Raw genomic sequence first — 25000 nt, 5'->3', positions numbered from 1 at the left:
GGAGGTAGGAGGAGGCACTGGCAGGGAGAAGTAGCAACAGTATTGGTGGCGGTGGAGACCACGCCCCTCCCTTGCTGCTCAAGGCCGCCGCGCGCCCCTCCCTCTCCCCGTCCGCTCTCACCTGATGTGCCGACTCCAAATTGCCCAGGAACTACATCCCTCTGTACCTGCTCCAGACTATTGGAAATCGACCCCAACGGCTAGAAGGCATAGAGATCAGAGTCCATCGCGGTGGGTTGCGGACGGGAGCATGATAGCGGAATACTCTTGGGCATTCTCGAAGTATAATTAGAACTGGGTATATGTCAGAGGGAATAGTTAAGTGTTGATTTACTTAAAACTTAAGGGATGTAAGTGACCTTTTGCCAATTATTATTTTTTTTCTTTCTTTTTTCGAGCTGTTTACCGAAGCGGTGGGAATCAAACGTGTGTGTGTAGGTAACGTCTTAGACCCGAAGAATGTCAGAGTTAGTGGGCGTGGTCGTGGGAAGGGTGTTTCGGGGGTTGAGAGCCAGATCTGGGGTAGTGGGTCGCCTCCGTCAGGAGAATCGCGCGGGAGGGAGGGGAGAACGAACCCCTTCGTCCCCATCGACCATCTGGCTGGCTTGTGGCCTGCTGTACACCTGCCTACACCTCTGTTGAGGCTTGTGTGTGATTGACTGACGTAGGTTTTGTCCTTGTTTGTATTCTTGTATCTGTGTGTTTGTGTCTGTGTGTATGTGTCTGTGTGTGTGTGTGTGTGTGTGTGTGTGTGTGTGTGTGTGTGTGTGTGTGTGTGTGTGTGTTGTGTGTGTGTGCCTGTCTGTCTATCTGTCCCACCGCCCGTCCGTCCATGAAAATGCCACAAGAGTCATTCCCCAAAAATGACAGTCGCACACTGATACCTGTGTGGCGGAAGGTCACTTACCGCAGGGCGCGGTAGAGAACGGTGCGGTCTTTTAACCAGGGCGTCCTTAATCGTGTGCAGGGAGAGTCGTTCCTTGAGAGGTTCCTGTCGCGGTAGCGTTCCCTCACGAGCCGAAGGACATTAGCGGTGGGACGTGTCGGTCATCAGGACACGGGAATTCCTACCTCCTCCCCCCTCAGGTCGCCCTATAGATCGTCTCACGTGAGGGATGCCCTGGGAGTGAGGCGGGCGGTACAGCGTGTTGGGAAGGCAGACTGCGACGGAAGATGTCGTCTCTGTCATTGGATTACGGTGACCGTAATGTTGTCGTCGTGAGGTTAAGTATGGTGCCCCTCTGGTGAGGGACAGACCATACAGCCCCCGTGTGTGTACACCTGTAGTCAAAGAGTTATATTCGTGTATGGTACAGCGGGAGGAGTACCTGTGCATTGGTACCGTACCGTACGTGGATGGCTGGTACCGTCAGTAGGAGAAGGAGGAGGACGAGTGGGGGGAGGAAACAGTGATGGTCCTTGTACCAGGTGTAGATAAAGGTGTGTTCAAGAAGCTTAACATCGTCTTCACCCCCACAAGTCCCTTTTTAATGACTCATTTAAAAGCCCCCGTCCCCCCTCCTCTTTTTTCACCCTCTGTGGGTCACTGTGTGGTGTAGATAGTGTGTGTGTGTGTGTGTGTGTGTGTGTGTGTGTGTGTGTGTGTGTGTGTGTGTGTGACTCGTCCCGTTAATTCCACTCACTTGTGCTGGTTTGTTTGCGTTTGTAAGTGGAAGTTGTTTTTCGTTGACCTTTTATGTTGACAAACTCGACGGTCTGCTCGGCTTCGTCAACAAGAAGCGGGTCCTGCGGGGTAGCAAGAATACAAAAGACGATTGTTTGAATGGAACATAAACATTAGTAAAATAGTGACCCCCTGGCTAGAGGGAAGGAGGGAGAGGGGAGGCGCGGCTTGATTTATTATCCTGGTAACTGAAGGGACGACAGACTGACTCTAAACTGACGAGAGGAGGAGGAGAGGAGTGGAGAGAATGGTAATAAAGTGGGTTAAAGGCTAGTGACTCCATTCTCCAGCGGATGGAGATTTCGAAAGTACTCCTCGAAGGCTCCTGCAGAGTAAATAGAGCGTGGTTTTGCAACCCTTGCAGGATCTTATACCGGGAGACTGGCTGGCGCTACCAATCGTGCCACATCTGCAGGACTGGTAATGGTTCTTGTGTGTCTGTGTCTGTGTGGGTGTTGGGTATTTGGTCCTCTGTACACAAGAGAAGTCTGTGGCTGTCGGGATGTTTTTGAGCTTCTTTGGAAATAGATCTTCGTAACAGTCTACCAATAAAAAAAAGAAAGAATAATTGATTGTTAATTGTATGTATGGTTGGTGAAGGTGTCAGTCATCTAGAAATGAATTTGTGCTTTAGAATACACGAGACTGCTCATGATCCGAAGCTCTTGTAGTAATACCAGAACCCCTTTTCAGAGAAGGAGGGTCTTGTAGTAAACTCTGCAACCCTCCCGGAGAGTCTTGGGGTAATATTGGTAATAATGATAGAAGGAACGTTACTATGGCCTACCACGGAAGACCACTCCAGCGTCCCTTATAAGGTGCGTCTGGTTCTTTTACGTAAAGGGCTTCGTAGGGACCCCCACTTGACCTGTGCCTGTATAGTAAGGGCTTCGAAGGGACTCCCCCGTTGGTTAGTTGCCTTTGCGCACGGGGGGTGAGCAGGGCGGGGCTGAGTCATGCGGGACAGCCGGCAAAAACAGTCGGACCAGGTATTGTGTTAATAGAACAACATGATACTGGCTTCGTATATGGTGGAGTGGGCGCGCGCGCGAGAGAGAGAGAGAGGGTGTATGCTCCCTGCCTCTCCTTGCGACAGTACAGGTGTTTGATTATATACATTACTGAAGCCAACCCATTGCGCGTGCGTTGATAGTTATTATTTGAATGAGTATTATTCGTATATGTTAATATACATGTCTGCATGAATATGTAAATCATGTTTTTATTTGTGTCGCTGTTTCGTTTTGCTGTATTTCCCCAACTTCAAGCTAAGAATTCCGATATTGTGTGTACGTTTGCACGTCAACATCTGATCTGCATAATGCCCGATCTCGCCTCGGAGTATCGGCAGCCGATCGATCGCGCTGTGGCAATAACCTTGCTCGATTCCACCCGGTCAGAAACCTGACCTGACAAGTCGGGTTAAGTTAGGATCTGGGTCTCTCTCTCTCTCTCTCTCTCTCTCTCTCTCTCTCTCTCTCTCTCTCTCTCTCTCTCTCTCTCTCTCTCTCTCTCTCTCCTCCTCTCTCCTCCTCCTCCTCCTCCTCCTCCTCCTGCCGTTCGCATCGACCAGTAGTGACCCCAGCACAACGGCCAGGTGTGGAATTTTACGTTCGTAATTCATCTCGCGGGGAGAGCGATTTGTCGTAGACCACGACCGGGATATTGACTCGAGAGGGGAGGAGGAGGAGGAGGTTTCCACTTGGCATGATGAGGGAGGAGGAGGAGGCTTCCACTTGGCATGATGAGGGAGGAGGAGGAGGCTTCCACTTGGCATGATGAGGGAGGAGGAGGAGGCTTCCACTTGGCATGATGAGGGAGGAGGAGGAGGCTTCCACTTGGCATGATGAGGGAGGAGGAGGAGGCTTCCACTTGGCATGATGAGGGAGGAGGAGGAGGCTTCCACTTGGCATGATGAGGGAGGAGGAGGATGCTTCCACTTGGCATGATGAGGGAGGAGGAGGTGGTGTGTGTAAAGGGCGGGGAGGAGAGGACTCGACAGCGTGACCCCCAACATATGGGAGCAACGGTCAGTAAAACATGGAGTGTGTGTGTGTGTGTGTGTGTGTGTGTGTGTGTGTGTGTGTGTGTGTGTGTTGCCCTCCCCCCAGGCGCCAGGTCATCACCCATGCTTCCTCCTTGGTTCGGTCCTCTCCCAGGCGGGTCCCTGTGACTTCAAACCCACCCAAGTACCCCTGGTGTAGAGAGAGAGCGCGCGCACACACACACACACACACACACACACACACACACACACACACACACACGCACACTAAAACTTGTTAGTGTGGTCTCTCAAGACACCAGAGTTTCTTGCTCCGTAAACACGGGGATGCGAGGTGGTAATTACCTCCCTGGTCAGGTTGTTGAATTGGACCCGTAAAAATCAATTGGATCCCTGTACGATTAGCGCTAACGACGGACGTTACTGGGGGGCTCAGATGCAGTGTTTCATCGCAGGCGATATGAAACCCCTGTGGACCTCGATATGAAAAGGGGGGGTGTGATTCATCCAGAGGGTGCCCAGTGGACACGGCCTCGTCAGATGCGCCGGTTCGGTATCTCGTTACGATATCGGGTGCCGGAAAGTGCGTCTTGGAGAGGCGGGAGAGAACGGTGTTGGCGACTCGTAGTGCACAGTGGGATTGGATCACTCGGGAGGCTCCGGTGAGGTAAGGGATCTCAGGCGTGATCTCGTGGCGTCCGTCTGTGCCATGGCCAGAGGCAAGGGGTTGGAGAGAGAGAGAGAGAGAGAGAGAGAGACAGAGAGAGAGAGAGAGAGAGAGAGAGAGAGAGACATTGCTTCTGGTCTTGGGAGGAGAAAAAAAAAAAAGGGGGAGGAAGGGGGAACTCATATAGAGTCATTACTACTGCCTCCCACCATCATCGCCTTCTCATCACCCAACCCTCCTCCTAGTCATCCAGCCTCACTTGGCGCGGTTTGTGTTTATACTCCCTCCCTCCCTCCTCCCAGACGTTGTCGCTCGTCTAGTGACCTTTTCTGTATTATCAGCACATTATGGATGACTTTAGATCTTTGGCCGAGCGTGAGACGTGTCCTTGACAGCTTGAGGAACCTTCGCTCGAGTTAGTTGTGGTTGCGGCCTGAGCTCGAGGCTTAGTCATAGTCTGTCAGTATTTTGTAGATATTTTTGTAAATTCTTTCTTTTTTTTACGATTTGTCTGAGAGTTGAAGTTGTTTACCGTTGAGGTTTTTGCTCTGTTGTGGGTAGATGATGAAAAGGAATATCGGTAGTCAGTCGAGTTTGTGGTATATGGAGAAGAAGGAGGAGGATGGTGGCATTCTTGGTTGATTCAAAGCGGTTGGTTCGCGCGCGAAGCCAGGAAACGGGTGAGGGTACTGGTAGATTGTTCAGTTGTTGTGCTTCTTATCGCCGAGAGCAATGGAGGGGTTGTTGGGATTAGATAGAAGCAAAGACTTTGAGGGTGGATTACGCAATGAGTTCGGGATTATGTGCTTCGCGCGCGAGAGGTTTAGGGAAAATTGTGGGTATACGAACACACCAGTGGCAGTTGTCAGTAATGCCTCTGGGGGTGTGAAGGCGTTTTGATGAGTGTCAGGTGGAAGGTGAGGTTCTGCAAGACGAATGTATGTTGAGTTTTAGATTGAGGTTGAAACGGCAGGTGATGGGAGTGGAGTTTCGAGTAGATGAGCAGTGCCTCGTGTGGGAGAGCTGGTACCATCGTAGTCGGTGAGTACGCATTTATTGAGGTACTTTAGGAGTCTTCTCCACCTAACTGAGCCTGACCCATAACTGATAAGCTGTCGACACTTGGACGCAATTGTCAAGTGTTGTTTATAGAAAGTTTTGGTATTGATTAATGACTGCTTGATATTATTATTTCTAAATTGACTTGAAAGATTTTTTTTTTGTATTCTTCTAAGAGTGGCTCTATCCATTAAGATTTTCAGGAAGTCATTGGTGTTTGTAAGGTGTGTACTTCACTGTGTGTATCTGCCTCACGGAAGGAATAACCCTTGGCCTTTCTTTTCTTCCTCAGAGGGCCGCGTGGAGGTCAGCAAGGAGGGCAAGGTGCTATGTTATATGTCTCCGGGCAAGGTCTTCGGCGAGCTCGCCATCCTCTACAACTGCAAGCGGACTGCCACCATAAAAGGTAAGCACACCCTCCTCCCCCTCACTGTTCGTAAGTGCAGTCCACTCTTGACACCGCGCAGGTCACCCTTCAGGATGTGGATCAGGTCTGTTCCACTGACTCTCCCTTTCACAAATCGTGACCCTGTATGCTAATATTCCTGTAAACATCCTTTCCTTTGGCATAGTTATAGGTTTTTTTATTTAATATTTACGTGTATAATAACTTACGTACGTGTTTGGTCCCCGTTGTTGGGGTAATCAAAGCTTTGGTCACAAGACCAGCTCCAGGTATGAAGGAGCTACACTCCGTCTCCTACTCGTAGAGCCACGCCTACCTCACGTTTCAAGAGGCTGCAGCAAGTCCAGGTGAAAGTGTCGGGTAGATTAGTGATTGAATCAGTTTTCGTTGAGTGATTAATGAGAGACGAATTTAAGGCCAGCGCCGGCGTCGCTGATTCGTACAGATTCTTTTACTACCACAGTTTACTGTGTATAGCCAAGTCCTTCCTGGACCTTCCAGCTCCCTCTCACACGTAATGCTGACGTATCATTATGAGTCGGCAATTACGACAAGAAATATAGATGATATCAGTGGCTGCGTATTTAGTCAACGTGAACGGCATCACTGATGTCGAAGATGCTGGGGAAAAAAAAAATAACGACGGGAAGAGATGATGAGAGAAAGAGAGAGAACTCAGCTTCGGGACACGATGGAATTCCGTCTGCGGAGCTGCGTGGGCGTTCGAAGCTTCTCTGCCTAAGGGGTTCCACAGGGAACCGTGTTTGCTTCTGCATTGCTTAGATGAAAGGTACCTGACCTTAGACGAAGAGATGGAAGGAAGAGGCTGGTAAGATTTATACAGACGACACCGAAAGTTAGGAAGACAATGCGAAGTTTATGAGCGACCAGAGGAAAATTTAATGGAATCCAGAGAAGAAAAAAAAATGAATAACTCATGGAAAGGTTAATTGTTGCATCTTTACAATGGGTCACTCGGAAAGACTTAAGCAGTGAAGGAGCACGAGTTCCGCTGGGCACCAGGACAGGAACCCCAGACAGTGTTTTCCCCAAAGACTGCAACATGCCGTTTTCAGTATCATTTTCATGGAAAGCTTGGCAGGTAAAGACACCTCGGCTCTTTAAGAAGGCCACCGATGGAGATTCTGCTTCTTACTAACAGACGAAAGTTAAATGACAATAGAAAACAACAAGGAGTCAGGTGTGATGAGAAATGAGGATTCAGATTAGAGATGCCACATATATCTATACATTCGGATCGTAATGGTGGATCTGAGAGGCTTTTGAAAGATCCGGGTCTCGCATAGAATTAAGCAAATGATCGTAGCATAGCAGGGTGGAGATGGCGCTGGACGCCTCAGAGCAGAAGCACGAACCAATGATGGCCTTTTTCTCCAGGTCGCTCGCCATACCGGTTAGGTTTTGTCCCCCCCGGCACTACCCTCTGGAGCGTGGGGGCTCAGGCAACACCAGTCCTGTGATCAGGCCAGAAATAATTCCCCCGGACCCTTGGTATCGATACGCATGAGAGAATTTAGATTACTGGGGAGTGGCGAAGGATGCTGAGTTTATATATGGTCTGCTGCGGAGGAGAGATGGAGGGGAAGGGGGTGGATAAAGCCTTAGATTTAGACTTTGAAAGTATGGGAAGATCTATTACCAGATCTGGACAAGAGAGCAGTGTGCCTAACTGCAGTGACAGGTGTGGCAGATTATGCACTCCAGGACCCGATGAAATTCTAGGTGCGTTGGACGGAATGAAATGATGGACTTTTTACGTTCGTAATTAACCAACTCGGAAAAAAAGAGTTCAAACGTTTTAGCAGAGAAAAATGCTCACCATCACAAACAAGACACATTAAAATCTTAATATTAGTGATGGTCTATACAAATTAGATAACTTTATTGTTGCTAAGATTTGTAAAACGATAAGTTTATGAACGCTCGTTGTATGTTGTATGTTTTGGACCGTCACATGTTTACCAAATGGCGTCCTAGCTTCGTCTCTTCGATGTATATCAAATGACTGTTATATTTCTCTCTTGTGTCTCCCCTGATGATGTGATTATTACACGAAAGTGCACTTGGGAACTTTTCGTGTTTCATTTTCCCCGTGGACTCATAGGAATATATATATATATATATATATATATATATATATATATATATATATATATATAGATAGATAGATAGATAGATAGATAGATAGATAGATAGATAGATAGATAGGTAGGTAGATAGATAGCTGTATTATTTATGGTGTGATATTAATAGATAGATAGATAGATAGTTGTATTATTTATGGTGTGATATTAAAGCGTTCTCTACCTCCTCCCTCCCTGCCTCCGCACAGCCGCGACGGGATGCAAGTTGTATGCCATCGACCGCAAGTGTTTCCAGACCATCATGATGCGCACGGGGCTCATCCGCCAGGCCGAGTACACCAACTTCCTCAAGAGGTACGTGGCCGCCGCTTGTACATCTGTGTGTATCACGGGAGGGTACATTGTACAGGCGCACACACACACACACACACACACACACACACACACACACACACACACACACACACACACACTTCACCCAGTTCACCACTTGTACTAAGGGTAGAGGTGGGTTGTACAGGCCTTCGTGTATACACAGAGCTTGCCACTTGTACGATACTCGGGGTTGTGGTAGGTTGTACAGGCATTAGTGTGTACACGCAGATTGTTCACCGCCTGTACACGGGTAGCAGTACATTGTACAGAGCTTTTATCACACATTTCACCAGCCATTCTTATGTACACAAACACATACATCTTGAAAATGTACCCGCCACACGTTTCATAGTTGTACCAGAGGTAAGACAAGATTGTACATTCAACCGTATGTACACCGATGTCTAAAGTGCAAAGGCCTACACGTTGATTACATTCATAAGTACATGCACCTGCCAGGCCAAACACACAAGCAAAATTACCATTGCTTAGACCTCAAACACACACACTTAAGATAAGGCAAGCATAGAAAATGGGCTTATATGTATTTATACATGTAGTACCATACTTGTAGGTGTATAAGATTTAAGTTATATACATATATTTATGATATATGATTTATTTATTTCTCCGTTAGTCGTACACGTGTTTGACTTCAAGATACAAGAACGGTGCTTGGTTAAGTTACCTAAACGTACTGTTGTAAGAGATAATGCAACAACCTTGTAGTATTTTCACTTGTCACAGACGTTTATGTGTTTGATTGTATGTCCTCATATGATTATGGTAAGCCAGGTTAGAATGAGGATGTCTATAGTAGTAGTAGTAGTAGTAGTAGTAGTAGTAGTAGTAGTAGTAGTAGTAGTTAAAACCGGTGTGCGTGGCCCGTAGACATGTGCGTAAAGCGTAAATGAAATGCGTGAACCCAACTGAAGACAAATACGGCAATATATATATATATATATATATATATATATATATATATATATATATATATATATATATATATATATATATATATATATATATATATTTATGTATATGTATATATATATATATTTATATTTATATTTATATATATATATATATATATATATATATATATATATATATATATATATATATATATTTTCTTAATCCCCTATCCCTGGGGATAGGGGATTAAGAATACTTCCCACGTATTCCCTGCGTGTCGTAGAAGGCGACTAAAAGGGGAGGGAGCGGGGGGCTGGAAATCCTCCCCTCTCGTTTTTTTTTTTTTTTTTTTTTTTTTTTAATTTTCCAAAAGAAGGAACAGAGAGGGGGCCAGGTGAGGATATTCCAAAAAAGGCCCAGTCCTCTGTTCTTAACGCTACCTCGCTAACGCGGGAAATGGCAAATAGTTTAAAAGAAAAGAAAAGAATATATATATATATATATATATATATATATATATATATATATATATATATATATATATATATATATATATATATAAGCGTGAAAATATCTTCAAGCGAGGTTGTAGTAACGTCAAAGGAATTTTTTTTTTTAGAGTATAGCGACATTCAGGATCTTGTCGCCCTTAAGGAGCCCACCTTACCCAGCTCCGGAGGAGAGCATAGCCACTAAGTTACTGGAACCACACCAGTGGGGTCTAGAGTTTATATATATATATATATATATATATATATATATATATATATATATATATATATATATATATATATATATGTGTGTGTGTGTGTGTGTGTGTGTGTGTTTGTATACCGGAAGGATTAACAGTTTTTTTATAACTTTCATAAGCTTAACCCAAAGGCAAACCGATTTGTATTTACGAGACATTTTTTTTTCTCTTTTTTTGCGTACGCTAACGTTAACCCTGCCGTTAATTTGGATGGAGGTGGGTCCCCGTGTAGGTGGTGGTGGTTAGGTTAGGCCTGGCTGGCCTTGTAGTAGGAGGGGCTGAGGACCACGTGATAACGCTGGTCTTTTCCTCACCCGAGCCCCCTTGAGCACGACGCCAACGATCCCACCTCACGGTACGACCCCTGTCCTTTTGATGGCAGACGTACGATCCCTCATGTCGGTCGTGGCGTCAGCCTCGGGTCTGATCCTCTCCTGATTTCGTAGCATAGGTCAGACTGTAGGGTTTGCCGGAATGAGTAGCAAGATTAAACAGCCACGGTGACATGACACACCGCAGACCCACCTTAACTTGGAACCACTCACCGTCCTCTCTGCTTACTCGGCACGCACGCCTTAGTCTTTGATCATTGTCATCAGTTTTTGATCCGTTCTGCCACGACACAACACTAAATGCGGGACATTGTTCATGAACGTCTGTGTTAGTCTGTCTCTGGACACACCGTCTTAAGTATGATGAGTTGAGAGTGATGCATGATAGAAACTTCATATTTACGTCTTAGGAACCATCTCTCTCTCTCTCTCTCTCTCTCTCTCTCTCTCTCTCTCTCTCTCTCTCTCTCTCTCTCTCTCTCTCTCTCTCTGGCCTTGGCGGCACGGCCGGCATATTGTCTTGCGGCAGCACCCTCCCTTACCCCCTTGCCTGCGCCCGGGCGTCCCTCCCTCCTCAGGCAACCCGACTCACGTCTAAAACCATCGATAAAACTTTGATTAATCTTCCTGAAGCAAAGGTCAGGCCGGGGGGCGAGCGGGGCGAGGCAGGAGCCACCTACAGGAGCGAGCGAGGTTTGGGGGGGGGGGGCAGGAATAACGTGACGTGTCTTACAATCACATTGGGATGGTTGGTTTCGATCCCCCAGCAGCCGCCGAGGCTTCGTACATGACAGCCCGCTGGGTGTAATTTTCCTCTCTCTCTCTCTCTCTCTCGTCTGCAGTGTCGAATTCTCTTCCACCAACCTCCTTCTTTTTTTTTTTCTCAGTGTAATTGGTTGCCGTTCGTAAAAACTAGTTGGTTGGGGGTAGGATGCCATAATTACTTTCGTTTTCATTACAGCGAAGGAAGGCGCCTTGATATTTGTTCTCTGGCGTCACAGACTGCTTCTCACAGACGGCTTCTCGCTGACGGCCTCTCACAGACGGCCTCTCACAGACGGCTTCTCGCTGACGGCCTCTCACAGACGGCCTCTCACAGACGGCTTCTCACAGACGGCCTCTCACAGACAGCTTCTCGCTGACTGCTTCTCACAGACGGCCTCTAACAGACGGCCTCCCACAGACGGCCTCTCGCTGACGACTTCTCGCTGACGGCTTCTCACAGACGGCCTCTCACAGACGGCTTCTCACAGACGGCCTCTAACAGACGGCCTCTCACAGACAGCTTCTCGCTGACGGCCTCTCACAGACGGCCTCTCACAGACGGCTTCTCACAGACGGCCTCTCACAGACGGCTTCTTGTATAGAGCTGGCAGTATTGTTGTGGCGGTGGTCAGTTTTTCAGCACCAGCGCAGGGGAAGGGTGGTGGAGGGAGCTGCTGATGCCTTCATCATGTTAACCGAAGTCCTTGTGGTGGTAAGGGTTTATTATCTCGGTGTTCGCTTGATTCATGTGTTTCCATGTGTTTGCCGAACACACACACACACACACACACACGCACACGCCTAAGCTGGGATATGCCTGTCTTAAAGATTCAGGAGGAATGAGACGGTACTGATATATAAAGGTAAGAGACGGGACATCGCATGGGTAAAAGTCTCTCCCCATAACACACACACACACACACACACACTCACGTAACAAGAGCAGTTGTCTCCTTGCTGTAGGCAGAATGGTCGGCAGACTTGTGGAAGATTTTTTTCTCTTTCACCTTTTTTTCCCGCCCGCGTGTCCCCTTCAGCCGGTAGTAGACTTGGTGCGGACGACGAGACGGTGTGGGTGTGACCCACCTGGTGGGGGAGGGGAGTTGTGGTATGGCACACTGGTAAGACCCAGTGTGTGTGAGAGAGAGAGAGAGAGTGAGAGAGAGAGAGAGAGAGAGAGAGAGAGAGAGAGAGAGAGAGAGAGAGAGAGAGAGAGAGAGGAGAGAAATGAGCTAATTTGTGCTGAGCTGGGAGCCCCCCCAACCCTACTATTATGAACGTCTCATCTCACAAGTTACCCTCTCATGCCGCGACGGTACGACCCATGGGTATGATGACCTGGCCTCTGTGGCTTTGACCTTCTTGAGGCAGGTCCTCGTACCCAGGACGGGGGTCGAGCCTTCGGTCTCCAGAGCCTTACCGTCGCTCTCAGGGGGACCGAACCAGTGAGCTCAGTGGGAGTCTCAAGTGTGACCCGGAACTAGTCTGCATACGGTGGACGTTCCCGGGCTCCGGGAGTGGAAAGATGCAGCTGCCACGGGCTTCCATGTGTCCACACAGCTTGTTCGCCTCGTGTACTATGGTAGAGGGAGCGGTGCGTTGCACAGGCACTCGTTTAGACACACGGGTTGCTCGCCACTTTGTACACGGGGTGACAGTACCTTCTATAGGCATTCGTATGTCAGCAAGCAGATACAGCTCACCGTATGTTCAGTATGTGAACCATCGTCGTAATATGGTACGAGGGGATTGGTGTTGGACCGTGAATTCAGATCTGTAAAGCCATTGGTTGCGTCTTAACCCCCACCCCCTTTTTCCCACGTTCGCTGGGTGGGTCAGCTACCGTGCACACGTCATGCTGCTCCACCGTGTGTGTGTGGGGGGGGCTTGTTGGGGGTGTGTTGGGGGGGCGGCTTAGTCTTGCCGAAGTGGGGGTCTTCAACCCCACTGGCAAAGGGCAGGGTCGTCCAGTTCCCCTGGAGGGTAGACGTGCTCCCCACTACCCTCCCGCCTTTCCAAATCCCCTCCCTCTCTTCTTCCAAAAAGAAGAAAATAAAGTGGCTGGTTTGTGCACGTAGTGGTACGGCGTAGTGACGGGCGTTGGGTTTGGCGGTACGATGTAGCTGTACCGTGTACCGTTGTGGTTAAGATACGGTACCTGGCGAGGATCCGCAGGTAACCTCGGCACGTCTGGTGTCACATCACCCTCAACCGCAGACCCCGAAGGAGGGAGAAAAAAAATGTCTTCGAATACGAGCCCCGAGGTTTTGAGAAGCGGTTCCCAGGGCTGAGACAGCGCAACAAGCCCTGAGGGAACGAGGCAGTTTCCCAGAGCTGGGAGGAGCCCTGAGACGGCAAGTTAGTTTTCCCAGGTCTGCGATAGGACAAGCCCTTTTGAGAACGAGGCAGTTCCCAGGGGCTGCGACAGTAACGAGGCATTTTTCAGAGCTGGGACTGCACGGTGCCTCTGAGAAGGCGAGGTATATCCCAGGGCGCAGGAGGGGGGCACTAGAACCTCAAGGCAGTGGTGGGGGCAGTTCCCAGAGCTGGTACAGCAGGAGGAGCCCCGAGGGAGCTAGGCGGTTCCCAGGGCTGGGACAATCTTGTCCCTGGGCGAGGGGTCTGCCGCCGCCGTGTGCCTCCCGACCTTGGACAGTTACGTGAGCGGGCGCACGCGGGGCCTCACCTCACGGACCGCTTACCTTTGTCTCCCACTCGACCAAGAGTCTGACTTGTGTAAGATGGTATAACCTGTGATGGAAAGGAAGGATCGAGCATTATTATGTCTTGATGGAGAAGTTAGGCCTGAGCATTATTATGTCGTGACGGAAAGGCAGGACTGAGCCTTATTATGTCGTGACGGAGAGGCAGGACTGGGCCTTATTACGACTTGATGGAGAGGCAAGACTGAGCCGTATTGTGTCGTGATGGAGGGGCAGGACTGAGCATTATTATGACTTGATGGAGAGGCAGGACTGAGCATTATGATGTCGTGATGAGAGGCAGGACTGAGCATTATTATGACTTGATGGAGAGGCAGGACTGAGCATTATTATGTCTTGATGTGGAGGCAGGGTTAGGCATTATTAGGTCGTCATGGAGGAGTTAGACCTGAGCATTATTATGTCTTGATGAAGAGGTAGGCCAGAGCTTTATTGACTCTTTTTTGGTTACGTAAACCAGAGCTTTGTTACCATCGAGAGCAGAAAGTTTCAATGAGTTTCTTAATGTCTAGAAACCTGGGTGTGTTGTTTGACATCCCACACGCACTGCTCATCTCTTCCAGTTTACTGTTCGAAGAGCATGATGTTTACTGTAATTTGGACACTCGCTTTACCTGATACAGTGATAAAGCTTCTTGAATTTTGTACTTTTAGTCAGCTTCATGTACGGGCAGCTTCGGCGTTCGCCGGGTCGCAGTTTAAAAAAAGGAGAAGGGGCGAAAAATAGACGAGGTCGTTCATGGATATAAATGTTTCGACGATTTCGATGTTGGGAGTGAAATTGATCTCTTAAGGAGGATTATCTTCACGTGTTAACATTACAGAATCGACGAGGTTTTAAAGTACACACGAAAGCCCTACAATCCTCTAATGTCGCTGTGTTGAGGGAGGGTGGGGGTCTTTCATCTACAGAGGAACGCCAGTAGTGGCATATGGCACAGACGGTTCCTACACCTGATGTGTGTCGAGGGAGGAGGAGGAAGGGGAAACGGTAACCTCCCTCACCCATTCCCTTCCTCCAAGCTTCGTACTGTGTTGGTGGCTTTGCTCTGCACTGATGTCCTCTGAAGCTGTAATTGGTGGCCTTGTTGGTCGTAAATGGTGAAGATGAAATGGGATGATATGACTCGATCTTTTTTTTTTTTTTTCCCCTTCTCATTTCTTTTATTAGAGCTGGCTCGCTGGTCTGGCAACCTTTATGAACGTGGTGTGTTAAATGGAAACGCCCATGCACGCTTGCATGCATTCGCTTGTGAGTATGTACAGAGATTCACGAGCACATATGCACACGTGTGTGTGTGTGCGCTTGCACAGACGCATACATACGTACCCAATCCAGGGTGGTTACCGGACTTCGCCTACCCGAGGTTACAGAGCGAGGGAAAATTCACCTTCGGCTGGGCTGTATCATCGTTGAGTGCACTCTCGTCAAAAGGCTTCTCACTCCAGAGGACGAGTCCATCACTTCCTGCTACTGGAAGTAACGCAGGCCTTAAGAGTTGGCCGAGCTCCTTGGGGGGAAAAAAGGGAGCCATGGGAGTAACTCCAAGGCCCTTCCAAGAAAGGGGGTCCTGGCAGGATTACAGATAAGATAGTAAAGATATCCTATCTCGTGCACCCAGGCTTAACACAGACGGCCGTGTGACCCGCGCCCCGCACCTAGTAACAAGGTACAACTTCCCCCACCTACAGGAGGGGTCCTTGGAGGGCTGTGTTTGAGGAGACCTCAGCATCTACCTCACTAAGACTAAACTTGTGTACTACATCTAGACAATCTGGGTTAATGTGTCCTTCGCTAAGGGGGTGGGTCCTCCCGGGAGTCAAGGTCTAACCCCCTCCTGCGCCGCCCCCACGACCCCACCACAAGCATCAAGTAATACATGGGCCTCAATGCTGAGTGTCAGTGCCTACGGTCCTTGAAATTATCCCGAAGAAAAATGATCGCAGGTTCTAAAGATTCAAAGAAAGATTTTAGCCTTATCTTGACATCGACGGCCGCCTTGATTTGAAAGCCCAGGTAGTTTATGGGCCTTCAGCCCCATCAACCAACCCACCAGCCAGCCATCCATCCATCCATCCAGTGTAGTGATGATAATCACTTACGTTTTAGGGCATCTCATAGATGTCGACCACAGACAGCCAATCAAACCACCGCCCTCCCTCCCTCAACTCACTCTTCAAGGACCTGGGAGAAATCGCCTAGTAGGCTTAGTTTAAATGCCAGTGACTTGACCATTACAGGCTGGTGAAGATATATATATATATATATTTTTCCCCCCTTCTTTTATTCCCTTGAAAGCTATGAAGAGGTTTGACTTTTGGGCCCGGTCTTTGTAGCAGTTCATGTGATACACATTCTGTCTGTCATCTCACTTATGAAATTAGTTCACGACCTCTCTGAGGTGGGTATGTGTGTGCGTGCGTAAGTGATTTCTCCGACCCCTTGGTCTTGCCAACACCGCCAGCAACAGTCAGACCCGGACCTGGAGGAATATGATTTATTTTACGAGGTGGTATATTTTGATTTTGGGAAGAGCCTCCCTCCCTCCTCCTCCTCCTCCTCCTCCTCCTCCTCCTCTTCCTCCTCCTCCTCCTCCTCCTCCTCCTCCTCTTCCTCTTCCTCCTCCTCCTCTTCCTTCTTGCTTGATGCATGGGAGAACGAGCAGGACAGCCTTGCGAAGCCGGACACAGATGAAGACAGCAAGTTGAATGTTACGATGCTTATCTTTGGCTTCTGTATCATTATTAGCAGTAGTAGCAGTAGTAGTAATAGTAATAGTAGCAGTAGTATTAATAGTAGTAGTAGCTTCATAACTGTAGTCTTGTCATAGTGCAACCCACACGTAGTTACAGGAACAATACGTCAGTGTATTATATTGGAATACAAGCAAAACCTTCCAGTGATTTTCGTCAGTGCATTTTAGAAAAAAGGTGTGTAATATAGTTTAACTGGTCGTTCCTATTTTTGTCACGTGTTACGGGTCGCTGTGCATTACAAAACTCCGTCTCAATGTAGGTGAAAGGAAACGATTGTAGATTTAGATCAGAGTTCATGGGTTAGGCTCGTGGTCTGTCCGGGCTGCTGGCTCGACGCTTTGTTGTGCTCTGGTGGTAGGGTTTTATAATTGTGGTGGTGGTACACTGTGGTGTCAGCAGGGTGGCACGGGTGTGTGTAGCCTGGGTGTCAGTAGGGTGATGATGGCGCAGGTGTAGCGTAGGTGTCGGTAGGGTGATGATGCTGTAGGTGTATTAGGTTAGGAAGACGTGGTCTTTGTCTCGCTCTTGTGTCGGTAGGGTGATGATGCTGTAGGTGTATTAGGTTAGGAAGACGTGGTCTTTGTCTCGCTCTTGTGTCGTGTTAGGTGTGTGTGGGTGGGTGGGTGTGGGTAGGTGGGTGTTTTCATCCGTGCTTGTGCGTGCGCACATGCTACTATGTTTGCAATATCTATAAACTTTTGTGTGTGTCTGTGTGTGTGTGTGTGTCCATGTTCGTAAGAGGTTTAGCGATGTCCCATTGGTTGAGCTTACCACAGGGTAAAGGTTCCCTCATTTTTATGACGAAGGTTATGACAGAGACGGACAGGTCTTGGGCGATGCATGGCCATAGGTCGTGGGTAGCCCAGGAGGCCATGATTATTGCCGAGGGTATAAAGATCGACCACTAAGGGTCTGGTCGAAGGCAAGGCTGTGTCATCACACGCAGGGGGTCTTACCGTCGTGCTCAGCGATCGTATACTATGGTCTTCGTGGATCGTCCCGTGCTCAAGGACCGTTCCGTGCGCTCTGCCTAAAGATCGTACCATCGTGCTCAGGGATCGCACCGGCGCGCCGTGCTTAAGGATCGTTCCGCACGCCCTGTTCAAGGATCGTCTCGCTTGCCGTGCTTAAAGATCGTACCATCGTGCTCAAGGATCGTACCATCGCGCCGTGCTTAAGGATCGTGCTATCGTGCTCAAGGATCGTACCATCGCGCCGTGCTTAAGGATCTTACCATCGCGCCGTGCTCAAGGATCGTACCATCGCGCCGTGCTGAAGGATCGTACCATCGCGCCGTACCTAAGGATCGTACCATCGTGCTCAAGGATCGTACCATCGCGCTCAAGGATCGTACCATCGCGCCGTGCTGAAGGATCGTACCATCGCGCCGTACCTAAGGATCGTACCATCGTGCTCAAGGATCGTACTATCGTGCTCAAGGATCGTACCAGCGCGCCGTGCTGAAGGATCGTACCGTCGTCCTCAAGGATCGTAGTACCATCGCGCCGTGTCTAAGGTTCTTACCGTCGTGCTGTTCAAGGATCGTGCCTGACAGCGATATTACCGAAGTCTTGGTTACATTGCCAGGGGAGAGCCTGTCACACATGTTAGGTCAGACTCGATCCTGTTGTACTTGAAAAGTGGCCACGCAAGTTTGCAGGCAGGCAGGCGACGAGCGGGCCTACACGATCCATCTCTCCAAGCTTGTATATACGAGTGAGCAAGTGAGAAAATGTTAAGAATTGAACTCCTTCGCGATCTTGAGTGCTTCAGACGTCGTATGGATTTGATGCCTGACAATGATGGATGTAGCGATCAGTTCATTATCATTTTACAGTATTCGGTTCCATCCCGAAAAAAAAAAAAATGAGGTTTTCATTGCTTCATCATTGTGTATGTTTATTGCTGGAATTATCGTCTCGCAGGAAAAGATGTGATTTTCTCGATGATTGGCATCTTCATCAGGGGAAAGAAATCGTATCTTCAGGAGGGGAAGAAATCGTATCTTCAGGAGGGGAAGAAATTGTATCTTCAGCAGGGGGAAGAAATTGTATCTTCAGGAGGGGAAGAAATCGTATCTTCAGGAGGGGAAGAAATTGTATCTTCAGCAGGGGGAAGAAATTGTATCTTCAGGAGGGGAAGAAATTGTATCTTCAGCAGGGGGAAGAAATCGTATCTTCAGGAGGGGAAGAAATCGTATATTCAGGAGGGGGAAGAAATCGTATCTTCAGGAGGGGAAGAAATCGTATCTTCAGGAGGGGGAAGAAATCGTATCTTCAGGAGGGGGAAGAAATCGTATCTTCAGGAGGGGAAGAAATTGTATCTTCAGGAGGGGGAAGAAATTGTATCTTCAGCAGGGGAAGAAATCGTATCTTCAGGAGGGGGAAGAAATTGTATCTTCAGGAGGGGAAGAAATTGTATCTTCAGGAGGGGAAGAAATTGTATATTCAGGAGAGGAAGAAATTGTATATTCAGGAGGAGGAGGAGGAGGAAGAAAAGAATCAGAGTGAGTTCTTGTCTTCGTACTCTGAAGTATTTGATTCGACTCAGTGCCGAAGGCTCTATATAAATTCATATAGACTTACGCTATACACAAGAGAAACTATAATACTCGAACATAATACATATTAAAAAAAATAGATGGCTTTTACATATTAAAAAAATAGATGGCTTTTACATATAAAAAAAATAGATGGCTTTTAACCTGATAACAATTATTATGACCCCTGTAATTATTATTTGATTTATTCTTTCGAATATATTGAATTGCAGCTTTAAAATTGAAAGTTTCACAATCCGCTTCAAACTTCAGAAATGATACGTTGTCTTTGTAAGACCATTTCTTTCGTGTTCTCCAAATTTGTAATTTCTCGTCCGATGTCTTAGGGGAGAGTGACCTATTATTTGGCATTTGCTTTGATACACGTTAGTAAAAGGGGATGAAATATGAGTGTGTTAGATTATTTAATGTACACAAGATATATTCCATTAAGGTCTGTATACATATACGTATGCGGATGAACCACTGATGAAAACTGGATTCAGGAAAATGCAACACGAAAGCGTTCGTGTCATCTTGTGTCATATATATATATATATATATATATATATATATATATATATATATATATATATATATATATATATATATATATATATTTATATTATATATATATATATATATATATATATATATATATATATATATATATATATATATATATATATATATATATATATATATATGTGATGCTCTGTGGAAGGTATTAAGAATATATGGTGTGGGAGGCAAGTTGTTAGAAGCAGTGAAAAGTTTTTATCGAGGATGTAAGGCATGTGTACGTGTAGGAAGAGAGGAAAGTGATTGGTTCTCAGGGGTGTGTGATGTCTCCATGGTTGTTTAATTTGTTTATGGATGGGGTTGTTAGGGAGGTAAAGGCAAGAGTTTTGGAAAGAGGGGCAAGTATGAAGTCTGTTGGGGATGAGAGAGCTTGGGAAGTGAGTCAGTTGTTGTTCGCTGATGATACAGCGCTGGTGGCTGATTCATGTGAGAAACTGCAGAAGCTGGTGACGGAGTTTGATAAAGTGTGTGGAAGAAGAAAGTTAAGAGTAAATGTGAATAAGAGCAAGGTTATTAGGTACAGTAGGGTTGAGGGTCAAGTAAATTGGGAGGTGAGTTTGAATGGAGAAAAACTGGAGGAAGTGAAGTGTTTTAGATATCTGGGAGTGGAGCTGGCAGCGGATGGAACCATGGAAGCAGAAGTGGACCATAGGGTGGGGGAGGGGGCGAAAATTCTGGGAGCCTTGAAGAATGTGTGGAAGTCGAGAACATTATCTCGGAAAGCAAAAATGGGTATGTTTGAAGGAATAGTGGTTCCAACAATGTTGTATGGTTGCGAGGCGTGGGCTATGGATAGAGTTGTGCGCAGGAGGATGGATGTGCTGGAAATGAGATGTCTGAGGACATTGTGCGGTGTGAGGTGGTTTGATCGAGTAAGTAACGTAAGGGTGAGAGAGATGTGTGGAAATAAAAAGAGCGTGGTTGAGAGAGCAGAAGAGGGTGTTTTGAAATGGTTTGGGCACATGGAGAGAATGAGTGAGGAAAGGTTGACCAAGAGGATATATGTGTCGGAGGTGGAGGGAACGAGGAGAAGAGGGAGACCAAATTGGAGGTGGAAAGATGGAGTGAAAAAGATTTTGTGTGATCGGGGCCTGAACTTGCAGGAGGGTGAAAGGAGGGCAAGGAATAGAGTGAATTGGAGCAATGTGGTATACCGGGGTTGACGTGCTGTCAGTGGATTGAATCAAGACGTAAAGCGTCTGGGGTAAACCATGGAAAGCTGTGTAGGTATGTATATTTGCGTGTGTGGACGTATGTATATACATGTGTATGGGGGGGGGGGCCATTTCTTTCGTCTGTTTCCTTGCGCTACCTCGCAAACGCGGGAGACAGCGACAAAGTATAAAAAAAAAAAAAAAAAAAAAATATATATATATATATATATATATATATATATATATATATATATATATATATATATATATATATATATATATATATATAACCATATGGCGGTTGGTTATGAAAGAAAATGGGAAAAAATTTAAAGTTCGTTCGCCATCAGAGGTAGTCACGTACACCCGAATGAAAGAAAAAAAAAAAGTACGATAATTATCCAATACAGTTGAATTCCTTCGTTCAACCAGATGGGTTCGTTCCCCCCCGAGCACATAGCAAGGGCTTCATTCATTATGAATTCATTCATTAAGTTGACCTTTATGAAAGCAAAGTAGAGGAGTTAAGAACTTCCTTCAGTATTCATTCTTTTTTACCCCTGAAGGTGAAGGCCTTGGCTGTGCTACTGGCCTGAGCAGTTCTGCGGGTCGAGAAGCTTTCTTCTACAGGGGTGGAAAACGCGTAGGTGTCAGCTGGTTCATTTTGTGACCCTCCCTCCAGTTACTAGCTCAGTATTCCCAGCTATTGTTGTTGTTGCACGTTGGTAGGCAGACTCATCATCTGTCTTTTGAGGGTTAAGCTCTAAGGCTGTTACACACATCAGACCTAAGAATTTATACTATTAGATCGCTTTAAAGCATCGAATACTTTCATCAGGTGATCCGCTGCAGCTTCATGTCACAGGCATACGTTTTCCGGCGGTTCAGTCCTTCCCTGATCCTCTTAGAATAGGAATAGATAGATTCAAGTTCAAGATAGATAGCCAGCGGGTCCTCCGTTGTCTGTAGAGTAGGAATAGATAGATTGAAGTTCAAAATAGATAGCCAGCGGGTCCTCCGTTGTCTGTAGAGTAGGAATAGATAGATTGAAGTTCAAAATAGATAGCCAGTGGGCCCTCCGTTGTCTGTCTCTCCCTGTGCACTCGCGTGTACTGCTTCCCGACAGTTAAGAGGCAAACACAGCTTTCTGTCGTGCATTGCTCGACCAATGCGCGTCCCGGGAAATTCAGGCTCGGCCCAGGACTTCTGCCCGCGGCGGCGGGCGGTACAGACCTACGTACCATTGTGTCCTGGTTGGCCTCAGGGAGGGGTCGCCCGCCGGCATCGTCGCCCCAGAACTGCCGTTGGCATTTAGCTCGCGACCTTCAGAGTGTAAACACAATGTCCCCCCCTTCTGGCGGTGCCGGGACTGGTTACCCTGGAGTCACACGTTCACCCACCGGGAATGCGCGACTCCTCAAGAATTCCGGTTTCTTTTGGAATCTTCGAAGTCTTTTTTTTCTTATCCGATGTTTTGTGGATTGCGGAATGATAATGGGGTAGATTCGAAGCCCCGGTCAGGTGGGGTGGAGGAAGGGAGTATGGCCGCGCGTTCGTGGCTGCCTGGGAGCACCCAGTTCGTAATCGTCTGTTTCATTAAGAGTTAATGTACCATTAATTGATTAACGATAACCGTGTTTTTGACCAGCACTTCCCATGGACATCGGACTCATTTGGTAACAATTAGGGTGTCCGAGTCTAGGGCCACTGGTCCATGTTTGGGTCGCTGATCGACCAGATGTCCTCCACACGAAACACTGGTTGGGGTAAGTACTCACTCTTTTTACCTGACGGTAGATTACCAGTCTTTTTCTTTTTGTTTTAAGTACTCGGGCACGATGGAACGACCCCCTTGAGCGGGTCAAAAGTCAAAGCCATTATCTCGATGGGCGGCACCGTTGTACTCAAGGGTTTAACCGTACGAACGTGACTGTTTAAACATATGAATTTCGAAGGAATTCGTGTCACTAGTTTCGTTGGGTTTTTACATTCAGTGGAATGTTATCATAACCGAGGAACTGACTTTGACGTTGAATGTGTATGTAGCAGATAAATTGGATGCTGACACACCATTAGAGTTGCGAAACGCAATACTGATTATTCTGAAGCGAGGAAGAATGTTTTTAGAACAACAGGTTCCCATGGAAATCTGGACTGACGTCCCCGAGGAGTGGTCGTTCACCTCATTCCCAATATTAACGTCGAAATGACATTATTGTTGTGGTCTGTTTCGGTCTGCAGGCTACGGCCGTGCGCGGTGAAGTGTGAGTGTGGTTTCATAGGGCGATGGTTTTCGATAGCTCTCATCACAGGGTGAAGTGTGAGTGTGGCTTCATAGGGCGATGGTTTTCGATAGTTCTCATCACAGGGTGAAGGGTGAGTGTGGCTTCATAGGGCGATGGTTTTCGATAGCTCTCATCACAGGTTCGGTGAACACGTTCATCTAGATTGATATTTTCTTTTGTTAAGACTTAAAAGTTATTTACGGAGAATCAGTTTAATGTAATTACACTTTGAGCTTTGTGATAAAAAGACTCGGCTTTTATGAATGTGTCTCATTGAAAAGTAAGGCCAGAGTCTGGACCCCCATGTACAAAGCTGAAATTTTCTCTGTCGTATTTTAGTCTTTATCTTATTAATCCTGCATTGCATAACCCCATATTTCCCGCTAGCTTTAAAGCCCTTATCACTCGCGTCCAGTTTGGGTTGGTTTGGTTGGTTGGTTAATTTGGCCTTAGGCTTATCAGCTGCCAGGCTCATTTAAGGCCGTCAAGGTCGACCTATAACCAGCACCCGAGAAAATGACACCCTGTACAACCACGACCACCACACCTCAGGTGTTACAACCACGACCACCACACCTCAGGTGTTACAACCACAACCACCACACCTCAGGTGTTACAACCACAACCACCACACCTCAGGTGTTACAACCACAACCACCACACCTCAGGTGTTACAACCACAACCACCACACCTCAGGTGTTACAACCACAACCACCACACCTCAGGTGTTACAACCACAACCACCACACCTCAGGTGTTACAACCACGACCACCACACCTCAGGTGTTACAACCACAACCACCACAACTCAGGTGTTACAACCACGACCACCACACCTCAGGTGTTGAAGGTAATGCTAAGACCCCCATATACGCTCCCCCTGTGTGTGTATGTGGCTCTCGTGAGGCATACCGTAGAGTGAGAGAGAGTATCAAAAAATGGTTCCTCAAACTGTTGCCCATAGATTAATTTGTCATCCGTTGTTGATACGCACGTTGATACGCATAGATACGCAAGCTCAGATCACGGAATTTTGTACGCAAGCTCGCGTCACCGAGCCCGTGAGAGTTTATCTTTTGAAAGAAGGCATTGATCCACGCACCGTGTGTGAGTGTGTATTTCGCTTGGCTCTTCACCATTTTTTTCTGTTTTTGCGGCAGTGATTTGGGCTTATGCCTATTTATCATAACTTGGCTGTGGTGGCCCAAATTGCCATTCGTACTGCCGTATGGTTGTTGGCAGTAGTGCAAACTACTGTCCACGTTGTCCTTTATTTCATGTGTACATGGTGACAGACACGGCACGGGCAGGACGTGCCCCGGTCAAGATCGTCTTGGGGTGAAAAGGGAAAAAGTGAGAGACCGAGAGAGAGAGAGAAAGAATGAAGAAACTAGATCAGGGTTCCGCAATAGTGTGTGTGTGTGTGTGTGTGTGTGTGTGTGTGTAGACCTGACTCTTAAAAGGGTAGAGAGGTTACAGCAGGAGGAGGGAAAGATGGAGGGGGGAAGGGGGAAAAAAAATCCCACTGCTCCGCTGTTCGAGGTTAGGAGGAGGTACCATAACGGTCGATCCTCGCGTAGCAGGTCTTCGCGAGGAATCCACGGGAAGCAGCTGTGCCAGACGGGTTCATAATGCTCTCCCTGGTACGTCGTGGTTGTCGGCAGTAGTTCACTTTGCTCCTCGTACCACCTATATTGTCTTATTGCCTCTCTCTCTCTCTCTCTCTCTCTCTCTCTCTCTCTCTCTCTCTCTCTCTCTCTCTCTCTCTCTCTCTCTCTCTCTCTCTTTCTCTCTCGCCTTGTGTACTCAAGAATGTAGATTTTGGTTCTTGTGTATTTAAATTTGTGTCATATATATATGACATATATATATATGACATATATATATATATATAT

The 25000-nt window shown here is 47.2% G+C and overlaps 1 protein-coding gene across 2 annotated transcripts in view; it reads left to right on the top strand.

The window, feature by feature from the left end:
- Window positions 1-5339: 5339 nt before the first annotated feature.
- The window catches only part of for (cGMP-dependent protein kinase for), a 123994-nt gene continuing 104333 nt past the window's right edge, over window positions 5340-25000 (top strand). For both annotated transcript variants that reach the window (XM_071661314.1, XM_071661304.1), the window contains exons 1-3: window positions 5340-5397; window positions 5708-5821; window positions 8175-8280. In XM_071661314.1, coding sequence (XP_071517415.1) covers window positions 5355-5397; window positions 5708-5821; window positions 8175-8280 — 263 coding nt within the window. In that variant the 5' untranslated portion in view covers window positions 5340-5354. The remainder of the gene's footprint in view (window positions 5398-5707; window positions 5822-8174; window positions 8281-25000) is intronic.

This window comes from Panulirus ornatus, chromosome 5 (assembly GCF_036320965.1).
Source record: "Panulirus ornatus isolate Po-2019 chromosome 5, ASM3632096v1, whole genome shotgun sequence".
NCBI lineage: Eukaryota > Metazoa > Arthropoda > Malacostraca > Decapoda > Palinuridae > Panulirus > Panulirus ornatus.
Note: the sequence above shows the minus strand (reverse complement) of the source record. Positions and strands in the feature narration are given on the sequence as shown.